The 17019-nt window shown below is 38.6% G+C and overlaps 1 protein-coding gene across 1 annotated transcript; it reads right to left on the bottom strand.

The window, feature by feature from the left end:
* Window positions 1–27: 27 nt before the first annotated feature.
* slc17a5 (solute carrier family 17 member 5) lies at window positions 28–9846 on the bottom strand. The gene is made up of 11 exons (XM_080869276.1): window positions 9660–9846; window positions 8233–8429; window positions 7541–7774; window positions 7226–7313; window positions 6846–6932; window positions 4665–4783; window positions 3749–3910; window positions 3131–3263; window positions 2875–3022; window positions 2430–2520; window positions 28–1887 (listed from the first exon to the last, which is right to left on the bottom strand). The coding sequence occupies exons 1-11, from the start codon at window positions 9739–9741 to the stop codon at window positions 1750–1752; spliced, it is 1479 nt and encodes a 492-aa protein (XP_080725402.1). The 5' UTR covers window positions 9742–9846; the 3' UTR covers window positions 28–1749.
* Between the last annotated feature and the right edge of the window lie 7173 nt (window positions 9847–17019).

Genomic DNA, 17019 nt, shown 5'->3' with positions numbered 1-17019 from the left:
ATAAAGAAATAATACCCCAACACAAGATCTGATTTACACAGTCTTTATACCACAGCGATTTAAAACATTTCTCTCAAATGTTTTGAAAGAGGAATTTTACAATGATTTTTACTTAGTACAATTTAGTCCCTTTATTCTCTGTGCAAACAAAGCACAATAACAACTGAAATAAATGAAGTCAGTAACAAAAAGAACTCAAAAGAATGAGCCTGCATTGCTGATCCCTTTTGAACTTAACCCTTGTGTCATCCTTTAAGCAGTAAGGCACATTATACATATTCGGAAATTTCAAAGACAAAATGTTAACCTTACAGCTTAGCTTGGATTTACCTCTTAACTGAGATTATGTATGAAAGAAAATTGTACATAATGTATAATGTGTGCAAATATGATGAAAAAAATAAATCTGTCATTGACACTGAAAGAAGGCGATCACCACACTGACACTTAAAACTTGAGGAAATATGCCTCCATGTGATAAGCTTAATCAAAATTTAAAAGTAAACAAACGTCCTTTTAAATCCTTGTAAGATTTAAGATACCTGAGAATTCGGGGAATAATTTAAAGCCAAGTCCCTTTATTAATAAGATGTACTGGAGAGATCATAACCCGTGTGACGTTAAATCCTGCTACCTCAAATAAGAGTTGGCTTGTGAACCTGAAAACTCAAGACCACTGTTCCCTCTAAGCTGAGCGCGTGAGCAATCGTGCACTGCTGACAGTCTCCGCGCATAGAAAATCAGCAAAATAAAATAAATACATGTATTTACTTTCATTCCAATTCAGGCTGGATTTTTTTTTTTTTTTTTTTTGTGCGCAGCACAGATTTTCTGTGTGGGGAGACCATGTCAGCAGTGCGCGATTGCTCACGCGCTCAGCTTAGAGGGAACATTGCTCAAGACACTGCACCATATTACAAGTAATCATTTTTTTAAAAAGTACATTTCTCTAAGAAAAAAGGATAAAATGCTTGGAGACATTTTTAAGGCATCATCCCTGAAAAAAGTGTACACTATAGTCATAATGCTGAATTTAAAACGTTTGGGATTTTTAAAATTCACTATAAAGCCTACTGGCACTTCATTATGGGCTACAAAGTAACAGATTTTTTAAAAAAAAAAATTTTTGGTGGGCATCGGTGTGTACTGGATGTAAAACTTAAGGATTTACTGAGGCATTTAAAACTGTCCCTTCTGTAAAAAGGAACCATTGGGTATAGCAGGTTGAATCCACAAAACCACCTACAGTGGAATGATTTTCTTCCATAGCTTATTTATAATGAGTTAATATCTAAAATGCATTATTATCTGTAAATATCAAAGTTGATGTACATTAGCCGGCCTTTATAGTTAGTTATGCAGCCTGTAGCTTCATAACTAACTAATCTCATTTGCCCCCCCTCCACATACCAGCAAGCCCGTTTGGCTTCATAATGAAAGCTTCCTCTGATACTTCTTGGGAAAGCATATGTTGATTTCTTCCTCTGAGAAATAATATATTTGAGTAGGTACAGCTACAACTTTCTTTTTTTAAAATCACCGACATTGGGCTCATCTGTTTCAAGACCATGTACCCACAGCCACATTAAGGAACATCTTTCCAAGATATCATGGCAATTACACACTTATCCGACCATGATGAATACAGCTAGAACACATCTCTCCCTTAAATTACCCACCAAATGAGCTCATGTTTGAAACTTGCCCACCGGACAAATCTGAAAATTTAACCCGAAAGGGTCTCATGTCTCAGTCTGCATGATAAAAAGATGTGTGGACAGCCCAGGACTGCACTGTTCCTTTACCAAACACAGCGTAGAATATTGCCCCAAACACGTCGATGGCAGCAGCAATGTAGAAAACAATCTGCCATTCTTCGATGGTGTTCTAGAGGACCATTAGCACAGTTAGTGTTAACATACAGAAAAGGCCTTATTTGATTAAATATCACTACTAAGCTGTTTTATTGTCACGTGCATGGTGTAAAATGATTACATACGATTACAGATTTAATATAATTTGGATTAACTGACTGAACATAGCATGCAGGTATGTAGTATGCTCTTCTCCGGTCTAATGTAACACTTAGTTACCTTTCTAGGACTATTGGTGCCCCCTATTGGCCAAACCTTAAACACCTTAATCCTGTACTTACTAAACCAATTACAGAGGAAATGAAGCATTATGCTAAAGTAAGGATACCATCTGTCAGGACACCCAGAGTGTCCTCATTTTGTATGAAGCAGCAGCACACTACATATTAAAATCCAATAAAGTTTACTGCTACCATTCACTACCTCTTTACTCGCAGCTATAAAGATACTGTGTACTCTATGTGTATGTTTAATCTAGATTCCAGACTTTACTTTTGAAACAAACAAACAAAAAAAGGACTGGTTAGTTACATCGTTGCTGAACATGTTTCTTACCTGCTGAGTCAGAGCTCTTGCTATGACTGGTCCCACCATGCCAGGGATGGTGGCAAAGGTGTTGGTGATTCCTAGGAGAATACCGGCATATCTAAAGAGACAAATAAAAACATTAAGTCCTGAGTAATAAACCCGATAAAAGCACTATGTAGTACATAATGTTGCTACACTGATAATGAAATGTAATTATATTTATAAAAAGAAATATCCTCCATTATCTCATGGGCTATGTTGATGCCTAAAATTATTATCTTGATAACAACAGGCCAGAGGGAAACTTCAATATGTCAAAGATATCTGAACCTGAAGATACACTGAATTACACATTTATAACCATAATCTCTCATCTTCACACTGAAAATGATTCAAAATTAAAATGACTGAAGTATTATCATTATTATTAGTAGTAGTAGCATCCAACAGTTTTCTGAGGTGTTATTCTTACGAAGGAGCAATGTCAAGGTGGTTGATGTTGAAGCCAGATGCCGACACTCCTCCGAGAGAAGAGGAGATGGTGAGGAAGGTCACAGCCAAGGTGTAGTCACAGCCTGTATAACCTGCTGCCACCAGGAACACTGCAGGCCCAATCATCCCTACAGAAACAACACAACTGTGAAGTAGCAATACTGGTAATATTTTTGATGTCAAGAGCCTGCAGTCAGTTAAAAGTCGAGGATTCAGCAGTGACTGTCATGAATTACCAATGAGGGTGAAGGACTTCCTGACAATGACAGTGCGGTATTTGCGGGTTTCTCGCAGATAGTCGGCAATTTGGCCGCTCAGCACAGCGACCACAGCACATCCCAAGTAAGGCAGAGCCGACAGAAAACCATTCTGTTGGGAACAGACAATTACAATCATTTCATTACTGGGAGACTTTATTTTTTACTTTTTCATGTACTCTCAGAAGACAACGATTAACCAAGGATGTTGAATGTTTTAGTATTGCAGTTAGTCATTTCTACTTTACTGGTTCATCTCCCTGGAGTTCTAAACAAACTAACCTTTTGTCCCAAGTTTAAAGGGGATCTATCGTGCTTTTCTATATTTTCTGTTAAATATTTACTATTGCAATTATGGCTTTTCCTATGAAGCATGGCTAAAGTATCAGATATAGAGGTTAGTGTATGTATTTACAATCCCTGTGATCAAAAGGCTCCATAAGAGCTTCATATAAATAATACACATACATTTTTTTACTAGGACTCATACTCTAGAGTTCCAGAATTTAAAAAAATCTAATAAAAATCAGCTTAAAATGAGAGCAAGTCCTCTTTAAAGTCACTCTGGTATTGATTTAAACTAATGTGGTTTCTCACCTGCTGTATGCTAAATCCCAGGATGTCACTCATGTAGGTTGGCAGCAGAGTGAGGAGGGTGTAGAAGGTCCAGTTGTAAGAGAAGTGAGCCACAACAATGGCCAACAGCGGCATCGAAGTCACTATGGATCGCCAGGGGATGTTGCTCGCCGAGGTGGACAGCTGGACCAAAGCGAATGTAGAAGTAGGATGAAGAAATAACAGAAGAAGTTCATTAGAATTTCTTCGAAAACACATCTGAAACAACAACCTTGATGTTCACCAAAGACTAAAGAAAAGATGAAGCTGCGCAAAAAATGTCACTGCTGTGCTGATGAAGCTTTGACCTCCTGAGACCCGAACTCTTCCACAGCATGCATTTTTAAATTTCTCTTTGATATTTGGGCATATTGGGGCCAGATGAATGCCAGATGAATTTTTTCCTTATTTTGTTTTTAAGAAAAATAAGAGCCACATCTGAGGATATTAGTTTAAAATTTTGATAGAACAGTAGCAGTATAATGTCCTTGTAGGTGGATATCAGGCCCTTGCAGAGCAAAATTGAGTATTTTGGTCTAAATAACCCAAAATGTGATGTCCACATATGTGGACGCCAGGTCCTAGGAGGTTAAAGCCACTGCAGTCTATCCAGCCATACTAGGGCTCCCAGCTGCTACATGCTCACCATCGCAGTGCCAGTAATGCAGATTCATGGCAGGTATTTTGACAAGAACAGATAAGAAAGTAAAATGATGAAATACACTGATATTATGTAACATTAGAATCAGATAACTGGACTGGACTGGAAATGCCTGCAAACACGCTGCAGCAAGCACTAAGAGCAATGCAATAAGTGTATATTAAAGCTGCTCTTTAATGTAAGAGAATTTGCTTCTTTTTTAAAATTTACAACCTGTTATCATGTTACTACTGTTACCTCATTCTTGAGCGAGGAGGTGATATAGAGTCTCTCCTGCTCTGATATTCGTGGATGGGTATTCGGGCTGTCAAAGACGAAAAAAGCCCACAGGACGAACCACACCAGTCCGACAGCACCTGAGCAAACCACAAAGCAACACTGGTGACCTACACTCATCCAGCATAAATCCTCCATCATATGAGTGCCTTTATCCAGTAAGCAAATATGTGGAATGTGGTTTGGTTGTCTGTTCCTGAAACTGAACTGAAGTCTGAGTATCTCATTATCTCTGTCTTGCCTTAAGGGACTTTTACATCTGACATATGTTTGGTAGAAGTAAAAGCTCCAAGTAAAAAAAAAAAAAATCAGACCTCTGCATTGTTTCCATTTATGCATACATTTTCTTCTTTCCATTTTCTAAATTGTTATTTCCACTGTCAAAGAGGAACAGATGCTAGAGACAGCTGCTAAACAGCACTGTGAAGAAGTGCTGACTAATCAACAAACAAGTCATTTGAGTTCAGACTGATACGTAAGAACCTCTTTAAGCATAGCTGACAGTATGTGTTAGGCATTGTAGCATGTTTACATAAGACAAGATTTTTAAAAAATTACCTGCAATGTGAATTCAGAGTTTTTAAGCAAATTGATCACTGACGAATTCACAATACCAACCATTATCAAAGAATGCTATTCTAAATAATAACAACAAACTGACAAATCTGTTAAAAATAACTCACATAAACAAAATATGAAATCAGGTTGAGGTAAAATTTGTACAAAACACCTCTTAGAGCAGGGGTCGACAACCTGCGGCTCTTTAGTCCTTATATTGCGGCTCTGCATGGTTTGGAAAAATAAATTATAAGTATTTAACTGAAGTGGATTTTATTTGTGTTAGTTCTTTTTTAAAACTTGTAGTTCTAACTTGGAAGATTATTTTTGTATTTCAAGATCAGAATAAAGTTATATTTTATTATTTTTCGTCGCTCAAAATAAGCGTCACACTCGTGGAAGCCGGTATACCCGCTGAAACGCTGTGCATTTACCGAGACTTTCAGCCCTCAGTAGGCCAAGTATGGAGAAATGTAAGAAAAGAAAAATATCTGAATAAAATACAACATTTAATGATGCCTGGGCAGATTCATTTGTATTTACTTCTGACGAGAGCGGCCTACCAGTATGCCTAATTTGTGGAGTGTCGATCTTTGGATCAACATACATATGTGAGCAGCTATTCTCCACCATGAACTATGTTAAAAACAAACACCGCTCACGCCTCACAGACGACAGCTTACAGTCCTGCGTAAAGATGAAAATGACTTCGCACAGCCCCTATCGTACAGCAGACGCTGCGCGCAGAGGTTCAGGAGCAGAAGTCCGATTGTAAACACATCACGGCAGACCCGACGATGTTTACATGAACATGCTCTTCAGCATCTCTTTATTGATCACTTTTCACACGCACAGCCGGCTGCAGCTTTCCAGCTCACAGCCCGACACATACAAGCAACAGCAGAGAGAGCAAGCCGGTGAGGCGTGATTGTGGATGACACTCAGGTACGTCTGCCTCTCCTGCAGCGGCACTGCGAGCCATGCCCCACGAAGCACGTTAACCAGGTTAAACAAATATGCAGATATTTTGAAAATATTTATTTTTAATTTTTTAGGAGCATAGTGCTTTTTCCAATTATTTTTTAAATTCTGGTCAAGGCCACGCTACACTCCGATAGCCCAGAAGGCGATATAAGGATGACGGCTCACTGTTTTTGTTTGCTAATGGATAAGTTCAGCTTTTTAATTCATTTAAAAGAGACCATCAACTAGTTGACTTTCTTTTTTGTTATTATTTTTTAAGGGTTAAAAATGTGTTCATTACATAGATAAAATGTAATTTTCTCCGTAGCACTTCATGGATTTCATAAGCAACACACTATAGCTGTTTATACAAAGCATAAGGTAAAAAAAACAATATACACAGTGTTATCTTCATTTTAGATGTCAAAAAGTATTTGCGGCTCCCAGTGTTTTCTTTTCCGTAGAAACCGGGTCCAAATGGCTCTTTGGGTGTTAAAGGTTGCTGACCCCTGTCTTAGAGCAACTACTGCACAAAGTAACTGTGAGACTAAGAATTTTTTTTTTCCTTTAAAACAAATCTTCCTAAACTCGACTATCAATAGTATAATTTACATGTATTACCAAATATATAGAAGACATAGGTCCAGTCCAGGTAAAAGATGATTTCACCAGATACAGGAAGACTTATTACTGTCCCCAGCTGTGCTCCTGGGAAGAGAAAATAAGTAGGTTTGTGTAACTACTGAAGAAAGAACAAACAGAAAGTGGCAGGTGGACATGAATAGTTAAAGGACAGATGCTGGTCTGCAAGAGAAGCCTAAGCCCAGCAGCTTAAATATTCATGATAAAGGTTAGTGTGGCCAAGTGCTCATATTTTACTTAATGTAATATTTTTCAAGTGATCAGCTGTAGACTGAAATTAAAAAAAAAAAAATGCATAAAATAGGCTAAAAGTGCAATTTGTCTTTATGTTGACAGTCTAGCTCTTGCTGCAGTCTTACCAATGTAGGAAATGGTGAGAAGTCGGCTCCTCTCCAGCGGTGGGGCCCAGGCTGCCCACATGGTGTACATTGCTGGGAATGTAACACCCTGAGGACAAACACATCAGGAACATTAAGAGAAGTGCACAGATGACACTTAAGCATAGCCAAATATTAGCTTAACTATTCCTGGAAACCATTTCAGGACTGTCACATGAATTTTATTGCCATTTGCAAATCTTATGGCTGCAGCACAGATAGTGATTATGGTTCATAAAACAGGTCTGCACAAATGCATTCAGCTCCGTTTTCAACATCTTCGTTCTGATCCCCTACCTCGCCAATCCCCTCCAGCACTCTGACAGCAATGAGGTAGCCTGCACCCAGGTCAGCAGCCACAGGGGTAAGCAGTGTAAAAATTACAGTCCCCAGGATCCCAAAGCCCATCAGCCATTTTGGTCCAAAGCGGCCAGCCAGGTAGCCCCCAGGGACTTGTGTCAGGATGTACCCGTAGAAAAAAGAGCCCAGGATCCATCCCTGTGTTTCTGAGTCCCAGTTGTAAACACTGGCCTATGAGGGGATAGATTAGAAACTTTAGGACTTCAGGGCTTAGGATATTGATATCATGTCAATTCAAGACTTACAAAGTACTGAGTCTTGGATGCCAACTATGTTTCCCCGTTCACATAATTCTGCCTAATGTATGTTATTTTCCTACAGACAGACATGAATAAAAATAAGGAGCCTGCAAATAATAGTAACTCCTTAACTTTAAAATCTTATCAGTAAAATCAGTAAACTGTTACCTCTACATGTACATGAAATTATACACCAAAAGACTGACTTCCACTGAGAATCCAACAGGTCTATATAACTGGTTTGCATTTAAATCTAACTTCAGGACCTAGAAAGACTTTAGGTGGCAAACATACTCCCAAGCTACATTGTTACTTTATTAAAATTGACTAAACCTATGGAGGACACACTTTAAAGTGGGATTAAATAGCTGCAGTCAAATTTCGGCTCACCGTGTGATTGTGTTTGCGAACTGCAGGGTTGGAATGGCGAGGGCACACTGTGCCACTGTGGTTGGTGTTTGATTGGTGGGTGTTGTTGAGCATGTCCACCATCGCCACACTGAGGTTTACCCTCAATGAATAGACTACAAAGAAGCCATAAGAGGAAAGCAATGCCAGGGCGTAGCGTGATGAACCGCATGCTGGAGCTGAGGGACAGAAACGACAGCAGTGTGAATCATCTGTTTGCACGTATGGTCTGTGTATTAATACTACAATATCACAACATCCGTGTAACAAAAGGAACACAACATAATCCTAATAAGTCAAATCTTAAAAACCTTTCATATTTTTATGCTGTGCTTTTGTATTATTATAATTGAATTTGGTTATCCTTTAAGTAATGATTCTAATTAGTTTATTTTAAATAAATAATATCAATTTCTAGCATCAGTATGTTGATAAGGCATCATGATACATTTCTGCATTGGTATCCTGTCTCAGCCCCATCTGTAAGTCAACTCTAATAATACCATCAAATCTCAAAATTCTAAGTCTTATTTTCAGAACTAAGCTACTCTGGATTCAGGAGGTTCCCCAAGGATGCTTTGGCAGAAAGAATGTAGCAACCGGGGATTAAACCATCAGCCTTAAAATGAGTAAATGACAAGCCAAACCTAACAACAACGTTAAAGCTCTCAAACTTGTAGCACAACCTTATTTTCATAACTACACTTCACCATTTAATCAGTCTATTTAGTTTGCATATAGTACAACTACCTGCTGATACGACTGATAGTACACACCACTGTCACTGTTAAAATGGGTCTCCTTTATCCAGCCGACTGAACTTATCCAAAATGATACAGAGCTTATTTCAGTAAATCCTGTTTACATTTGGCAAACCTAAACTTGCCCTGTCAGTTCTGTCAGGACTGTGAGTTCACTGCATGCACAGTTTCTCAGAGCTAAACCACTGCATTCAATTAAAACCCGTTTTTCCTTCGAGCTGACAGTGGGTATGCAGGTATGACATGACTCATATCAGAGACACGTCTCATGATACGATTCCAGGGCAGACGTGCCAAACCTCGTGACCGATGCTCATTAAAAGATAAACTGCGTTTACACACAGGTGTGGATGACCAACTTAAATGTCTTAGATGGCAAAATACCATGAACACCTAAAAATGCACACTCAGCTGGTGAATTCAGTAAATCAACCCTTCTATAATGTTAGTGACGACTCTAAATTTAAGGTTTACACTACAGTCAGACATACCAGCCACTTTAACGATAAAATTGTGCTGTTCAGGTTGTTAGTATGTGTCTTTCCTGCCTCTTCCCAGTTAATCAGCGCGGCTTCTTACAAACATATGCTGCACAAAACGACCGAAGCGCCCGCATCGTTAGCTGAATGCTTTGGTTTTTTCTTTCACCTTTCTGGACTTCTTCGCGTCCCCGGCGAATCAGCGGAGTCCTCTGCTCGTCGACCTCCACGTCCGACCCGTACCGCTCCATTTTTTTTAAAATATCAGCTTTTAGTTGGATTGCTTTACCGCATCACAAGCTGAAAGCTAACTTCCCTGGAGCCTGTCAGCTGAGCTCGACTCGGCAACTACCCGTCACGTGACGCTAATCACCGGACCGGAAGAGATCGTTTTATTCAAGTGAAGGTGCTGAGGAGGTGCTGTAAAAACTTTCAGCAAGAGTGTCAAACTGAAATAAACAAATACATCATTAAATAATTGACTAAACTCGCAAATAAATAATACATAATAAATTATTTACAATATCAGTTCATTTTTATGTTTTTTTGAAAAAGAAAAGCAACGTTTAAGCCGGTGCGTTTCAGGCTGATTAATTTTTAGACACCACGATGACATTTCTTTTTAATATAAAAAAGAAATGTAGTCAAGTCGACTTATACATGGTTGAATATGCATGATGTTACACTAAGAGCCATCGAAAAGGGAAGTCGACTTTTTCAGTCGTATTTCCTCCAAAAATAAATACTCTTGCCAACACTGAAAATACAAATAGTAAACAGTAATATTAAAACAGATTATGTATCAGTTTTTGGTACTTGAATCCACACATGAATGATTACCCAGGAATTTTAAGTTATCTTCTTTGTTGATAACCAGTGGTTATCAATGAACGTGCTGTAAGATGATCAAGGCGCTCTGAGGAAGTCAGTCTGTTTCAAGCTGATGATACAGCATTTTAAAATACCACAATGACGCTGGAATAGGTGGTTACAAATATGGGCATGAACATTTATTCAGGATTTGTTTAGTTTTAATAAAACACCCTCAGGGAGCACATCAACATACATGCATATACTCTCGCAAATGCCTTCATGTAAATTAAAATAAACAGGAATTGCCCTTAATTTTAGTCTCTGTCACTGTGGTCCGATTTGTTAATTTTTTTTTTTTTCAAACTGAGTTAACATGAATTGTTGTGTTTTTGTTGTAATGCCTGCTCTGAACTTCTTATATCTTGCTGGTGACAAATACCACACAAACATCATAATACCGAAGAAGATAAATAACATCTAAACTAAAATAGACATTTTTCAAGTAATAAAAGCTACATAGAAACAAGCATCTAATGTGAATCTAATCTGAAAGCAAACTAATCTAAAGTAGACTTTAAAAAAATTAATTAAGTTAAATAAAGCTTTAAACTAATAATAAAAATCTAATTCTGAATGATTTGTTGTCGGTTCATAGGCCATATACAGCCCCAATCTGATTTCAAGAGGGCTGACCTATAAAAAACAAGCATCCAAATGATCTGTTTAAGAACAAATAAGTTATTCTTAACACATGGCCTTCATTAACAAAACAGTAAAACAGGCTAAGAAAAATGATGTTACATCTTCTGTTCACTTTAGTCATAGTCTACTGTCAGTGGCACAAAACCTTTATCTGTAGTTTTTTATGTAAGTAACCAAAATAATGGGGTTGGTAAGGTCTCGCACTGATTCTCACAGTGATGGCAACGACACATGCCTTTTTTTGCAGCTCATGGATCATGTGATAAATCACATAAATAACAATGGATCAGCAACCCTCAGGACAACCTTCAAAGGGAACCTCCACTGCAACCTGAGACCCACTAACCTTTTGACACGAAAAAACCTCTTGGATGAGAGGTGCACTTTTTTTAGATGGTAAATGGCCTGTATTTGTATAGCACTTTACTAGTTCCTAAGGACCCCAAAGCACTTTACACATCCAGTCATCCACAAGCTACATTGTAGCCACAGCCACCCTTGGGCACACTGACAGAGGTGAAGCTGCTGAACACTGGCACCACCGGGCCCTCTGACCACCACCAGTAGGCAACGGGTGAAGTGTCTTGCCCAAGGACACAATGACCAAGACTGTCCAAGCCGGGGCTTGAACGGCAACCTTCCAATTACAAGGCGAACTCCCAATCTTGAGCCACTCCAGTTTCCTGCTTTTTTCCAGCTTTTAAGGCTAAATATGTATACACTTAAACCACTTTAAAGCACTTCACACGTAAAGCACAATTTAGACTCACCAATAAACTTATCATGCATGTATTTGGACTGTTTGAGGCATTGTCATAGTGCAAGATGTTTATAATAGTTTAGAGGACCAAAACTGCAAGTATGACTGGATTAACCTGCTTGGGACTCTGGAAAGCAAATACACCGTATAGTTCCTTCCTCTAAGGACAAAGATATATGCTTAAAGTGTAGTGAAGAACCATTAACAATTACTGAAAAGAGCAGCTTGTTAACCACCGGTTCAAAACCTGGATACTTTTTTACCTATTTCTCAGTTTGAGTGTTTTTTACACAGATGCCCAGAAATCAATCGCTTCTCATTCAAGATAAAAAGCTCCCATATACCACATGCAGTCATGGTAACAAAGCAAGTGCACCCTCTTTTAATTCTAAAGTTTTACATGTCATGACACAGTGCTTCCTTACAGAAGCAGGATGACGCAGCCAGATGCTGATGATTAAGTGCAGTTGACTAAGTGACCATTAGCAAGTGTGACCATGCATAGTAAACTTTGGGCACTTTGGAGGCCTGAAGCTGGGAAAGATTACAAAGCCATTTTAAACACTTCAAAGTCCATCATGCTACAGTGAGATGGATTGTTCACATAATCAAGCTTTCTAAGAGTGAACATCCTTGCAAATTCAACCCAAGGCCAGAGAAACTACAAAAAACTACATGCAACAGTTACCATGTTAAACGTTAGAGTTCATGACTGCAGAACTAGAAAAAGGCTGACAAAAAAGACTGAACAAGAATGGTTTGTTTAGAACGGTCGCCAGGAAGAAAAGACTGAAATCAATGTTTTGCAATGGCTCAGTGAGAGTTCAGAGCTCATCTGATTGATATGCTGTGGTGAAACTTGTATGAAGAGCTGTGTACGAATGAATGCCTGCAAGTCTCAACGAACTGAAGCAACATTGAAAAGAAGAGTCATACAGCCATGATACAGTCATACAGAAAACAGTTAATTCAAGTTATTGCTGCTAAATGTGGTTTTACTGCTGAATTGTGTGGTGCATCTAGTATTTTGGCTTGTTTTTTGTCAAATAAATAACAATACAGGGTAATCTATAATGTTGCTGTTCACCTGAGGTTGTGTTTAAATATTGTTAGAACCTGGTGAGGACCAGGTGATTTTTTTTTCAATATGTCCTGATACACAAAAACCTTAGAACTGAAGGAGGACATACTCTCTTTTTACCATGAATGCATACACATGTTAGAGAAATTAAATTCTAGCATTTGTGAGGTTGTGCAGCAGTTGTTTTGCCCAGATAATAATCTAACCTCAGTCAGTTATCATAACTAAAGAGTTTTTTTCCATCGTGCTCCTCATTGACCGAGTCTCTTATTCTATTAGAGTCAGACGCTGGACACAACAGCTTACTTATTATTAGTGCCTGAAAAAAGTTTTCCAGTTTTTGTGCTGTAATCCCTGCACCAGACAAACTAATGTAAAACATATGAACATGAAAAGGTCGAAGAAGTGGTTTCCTTGCACAATAAATATGACAATTGGAGGACATTATTTCTTCAGATCAATACCAAAGAACATTTTTCTAAAGAAGATCATCTTGTGATGATGGCTATTAGATTATTCTGTTATTATATGTTACCTTATATATGTAATCAAAGTAGTTGAATTAGAATACTGCTGTAGATCACATTATACCCTTTAATATAGAGTGTGTGAGCTGTATGTAGTTTAGTTCTCATTATACTTTTGAGTTAACAGAACATATTCACATATTAGTTCATTAGATAAATGTGCATCACTCTGTATCCTTGATCTGCTGGGAATGTGTTACACTGTTTTCTTGACATGCTTAATTGTTGAATCATGAAGAGAAGGTTGTAAGCAGGAGACTCTGTGTCTAAAGACAGGGGAGATAGATAGACCACATTCCACACCCCCACCTTACAGAAAGCAGAGAAACAACTGCCGAGGTCATAACTTAGGCGCTGTAACAGAGAAAAAATGTGATGTTTTGGCTTTTACGACTAGCTGGGGGCCACTAGAGACTATAAAAAGCTGAGCAACCCGTCACCATTTTGAGACATGTGCCTGACCCTCTGGTAGCATCTCTCCCGTCCGGACGTTGTAATGCTCTGACTGTTGAATTGTATGGAAATAAATGATTGTTGATTGAGCATTGATACACCGAGTATTGTCCCTCCTTCAGCCCAAAGATTCAAAGAATTGGGAGAATTCAACAACTTGGTGCCGTGTGACCCGGATCTTTGGTGTGCTGAGGAGGTGCAGATTTGACCTTTGGTGAGATCGTGAGGCGAGGTGAACAGAGGACCGGTCCAAAAATAAAAAGGTAAGCACAGCCTGTTGTATTATAAATACCAAATGTGCATATTGGGCTTTCCAAATTAATCTGTTCGCTGAGTCACATGTATTTTCACAGTAAATTTGTCGGTGTCTGGTTTTTGGCGCAAGATACTAACAACATAAGTTGAGGCTGAATTCCAGTGTGTTAAATAAACTGCTTCTACCGAGATACTAATAACATACTACGTTGGACTAGTTGCAGCCACTTTACTATGGAACGCCAGGACTGCCATAATGAATTAATTAAACACACCATTAAATAATTAATTAAATGTGGCAATAATTAATTAAAATTGGAATTAATTAATTAAATAAATAGTTATGATATATGTAATTAATTAATTATTGACACATTTAATTAATTATTTATGTATTTCACGTTTTAATTAATTATTGACACATTTAATTAATTAATTATTGACATATTTAATTAATTATTTATGTATTTCACATTTTAATTAATTATTGACACATTTAATTAATTATTTAATGATATATTTATTTATTTCATTTTGGCAGTCCTGACGCCTGGCTCTCATCATGAAATAATTTTATCTGTCAGCCTCACCCATCAAACTCAGGGGGCGGGGTTAACGCTGATCGAGTCAAAACCATTGCTTTGGCCTGGTGGCCATTGTTTCTAGCACACAACAACCGGCATGTGGAAGCTAACAGAACTGAGCTTTGAAAAACCCTGTTTGTGTGTTACCAAATACCGTTTTAATATTTTTTTAGCCGAGAATGTAGTGGTTTAATCTTCATGTGTCTGGTCGGTTTGTCAAGATACAGCCTCTTTGCAAAAGTGTTTCGATGATTTCGGAGATGTCGTCCCAGTCTCACGGCAAAGCGTGGGATAGACCCGCTCGCCTCGCAAGCAATCCCACCGACAAAGCGCAGGCCCCGGTACACAGCTGTAGTAACCCCCGCTGACTTCTTTTACTGAGGTTATATTTATCGGTGTTTTATTTCCTGATGTTCTTATGTGTCCTACGTGTTTCAGTCGCCAATTCTGAATTATAACTAACATTAAAAACATGTTTAAGGAGGAGAGAGAGCAAATAAATCTGTTTAACATCTGATCTTTGGGTTTTTGTTCAGTAATCAGCGTGACCTGTGTATAAACACATAAAAGAGATAACGTTGGTGTTTCCGTCATGTAGTAACTGCTGGCTTTAACTGTACAAAGGTTGTTCGACACTATGAAACATATACAGACTTCATGATGTTCGGCTAATATTTTTATTGTGAATATTAATCATGCTGACCTCGCTCTGTACACCACGCAGCGAGGTCAGCATATCCACGATATCCTCAGCTCCATGAGTTAACACAAAGTTTCCCAGCTGACTATCTAACTGCCAACTATTCCAGAGACGTGAAAATATACAGCATAAAGAAAAGTGTAAGAGACTCAGCAGCAGATTAGAATAACAGTTATACATTTAATAAATCACCAAATGAATCCAAGAAACGAGCAAACCTGTTCCGACAATTTGAATTTGTATTCCCTCAGCTGCAGACTCGCTGCTGTTTAAATGTTTGAAAAGGAAGATTAGATATAAACAAACGTCAAACATAGACTCAGTCTGCCTTCACATTTGATATGAGGCCAGCACGTATAGTGGCCTCAGCAGGCTATTACTGAAATACACGTGCTATATCTTAAACTATGATATAAACAGGGAGGTCCTATTAACATGTTTAGTTTTAAAGGACACCTTCCTGCCTTTAGTCTCATTCATGAGCAGTATTCGTTTTCTTCTAACATCCAGAAGTCTGCACAATGTGTTTCATAGTTTGTAACAAGCCTTTGACAGGTAAACATAACATGACCGAAAAAGCAAAAAAAAAAGAAAAAAAAAAGAGAGAGAGAGAGAGAGAGAGAGAGAGAGAGAGAGAGAGTGTGTTGACATAAGAAGAGAAAATTCTCTCAATTATGGAGACAGGCAAATGGTTCATTTATGTTTGATGTGTGTTTATTCCTCCCTAAATATCGTCGGTGAAGTTCGCCATGCATGTCAGATTTTCCTGCGCATTTTTATACCTCTGCCAACAGAGAGAGAAAAAAAATCACATTCTAACAGACAGCTGGTGCTTAGAATACAGTTGAATAACTATTAAAAAACAGATGATATTTAGATGATAGTTCAGTCTCACACATGTGCCAGTGAACCATTAAACGTCTGTGAAACTATGCAGTTATGAAACGTAACTTTAACCTCAGCCAAACCGATTTGCTCAGTTGTAAATAAAACAGCGAAGTAAACGTGACCCGACAGACAGAACCTGAGTGAATGAAGTCCAGCGTTTAACCACTGAGAGCTAAAACTCAGCTGAGGTTTCAAAGCTGTGTGCCGGTGATTGGACATCAGCCGCTGATAAAGCTGGCTCGCCTATAAAGTGCTCTGTAAGGAAACAAGCTCCAGCAGCTCTGCGCTCGGGGAAAACACTATATTTACTTATCTTGTGCAGAAAAATGCGCTGACATTGCGTTATATCGAGCACCGGCTGCCCAGTTAAACTGTGACTATCACCAGGTAATGTAGGCGTGTTTCTTGAATTAGCAGCAGGTGTTAAACAGCTGACAGATGAGGAGGAGGATGCATGCAGGTAAACTGAGGGTCTGTTGAGCTGATCACTGGTTTCGTGAGAAAAATGTCAGCTCGTTCTTTATGTTACAGAAGCACAGAGACACAAGACCAGGCGGAAAGAGACGATCGTTCGGTGAAAATGAGAATCTGCGAATGCAACATGTGGAACACGGAGAGTGGAATATGTAAACAAACCGGTTAATGTACCCCCTCGGTGCACTCTGCATGCTAACTGTTAGCAGAGCTAGTGAAATCTCTGAAAACATCTGAGCACTTTTGCAAGCATGTTCTATGTTGACAACCTGACCAGACATACGTCGCGACA

This window comes from Rhamphochromis sp. 'chilingali' (assembly GCF_963969265.1).
Source record: "Rhamphochromis sp. 'chilingali' genome assembly, chromosome: 20".
NCBI classification, from domain to species: domain Eukaryota; kingdom Metazoa; phylum Chordata; class Actinopteri; order Cichliformes; family Cichlidae; genus Rhamphochromis; species Rhamphochromis sp. 'chilingali'.
This window is presented reverse-complemented; position numbering and strand designations above follow the sequence as displayed.

Excerpts from the sequence above, each read along its gene's own strand:
- slc17a5 (XM_080869276.1), bottom strand. The coding sequence starts at position 9,741 with ATGGAGCGGTACGGGTCGGACGTGGAGGTCGACGAGCAGAGGACTCCG. Across the intron at positions 7,314-7,540 it reads TGCTGGAGGGGATTGGCGAG|GGTGTTACATTCCCAGCAAT; the intron begins GTAGGGGATCAG and ends GTTTGTCCTCAG. Across the intron at positions 3,264-3,748 it reads TGGGATTTAGCATACAGCAG|AATGGTTTTCTGTCGGCTCT; the intron begins GTGAGAAACCAC and ends TGTTCCCAACAG.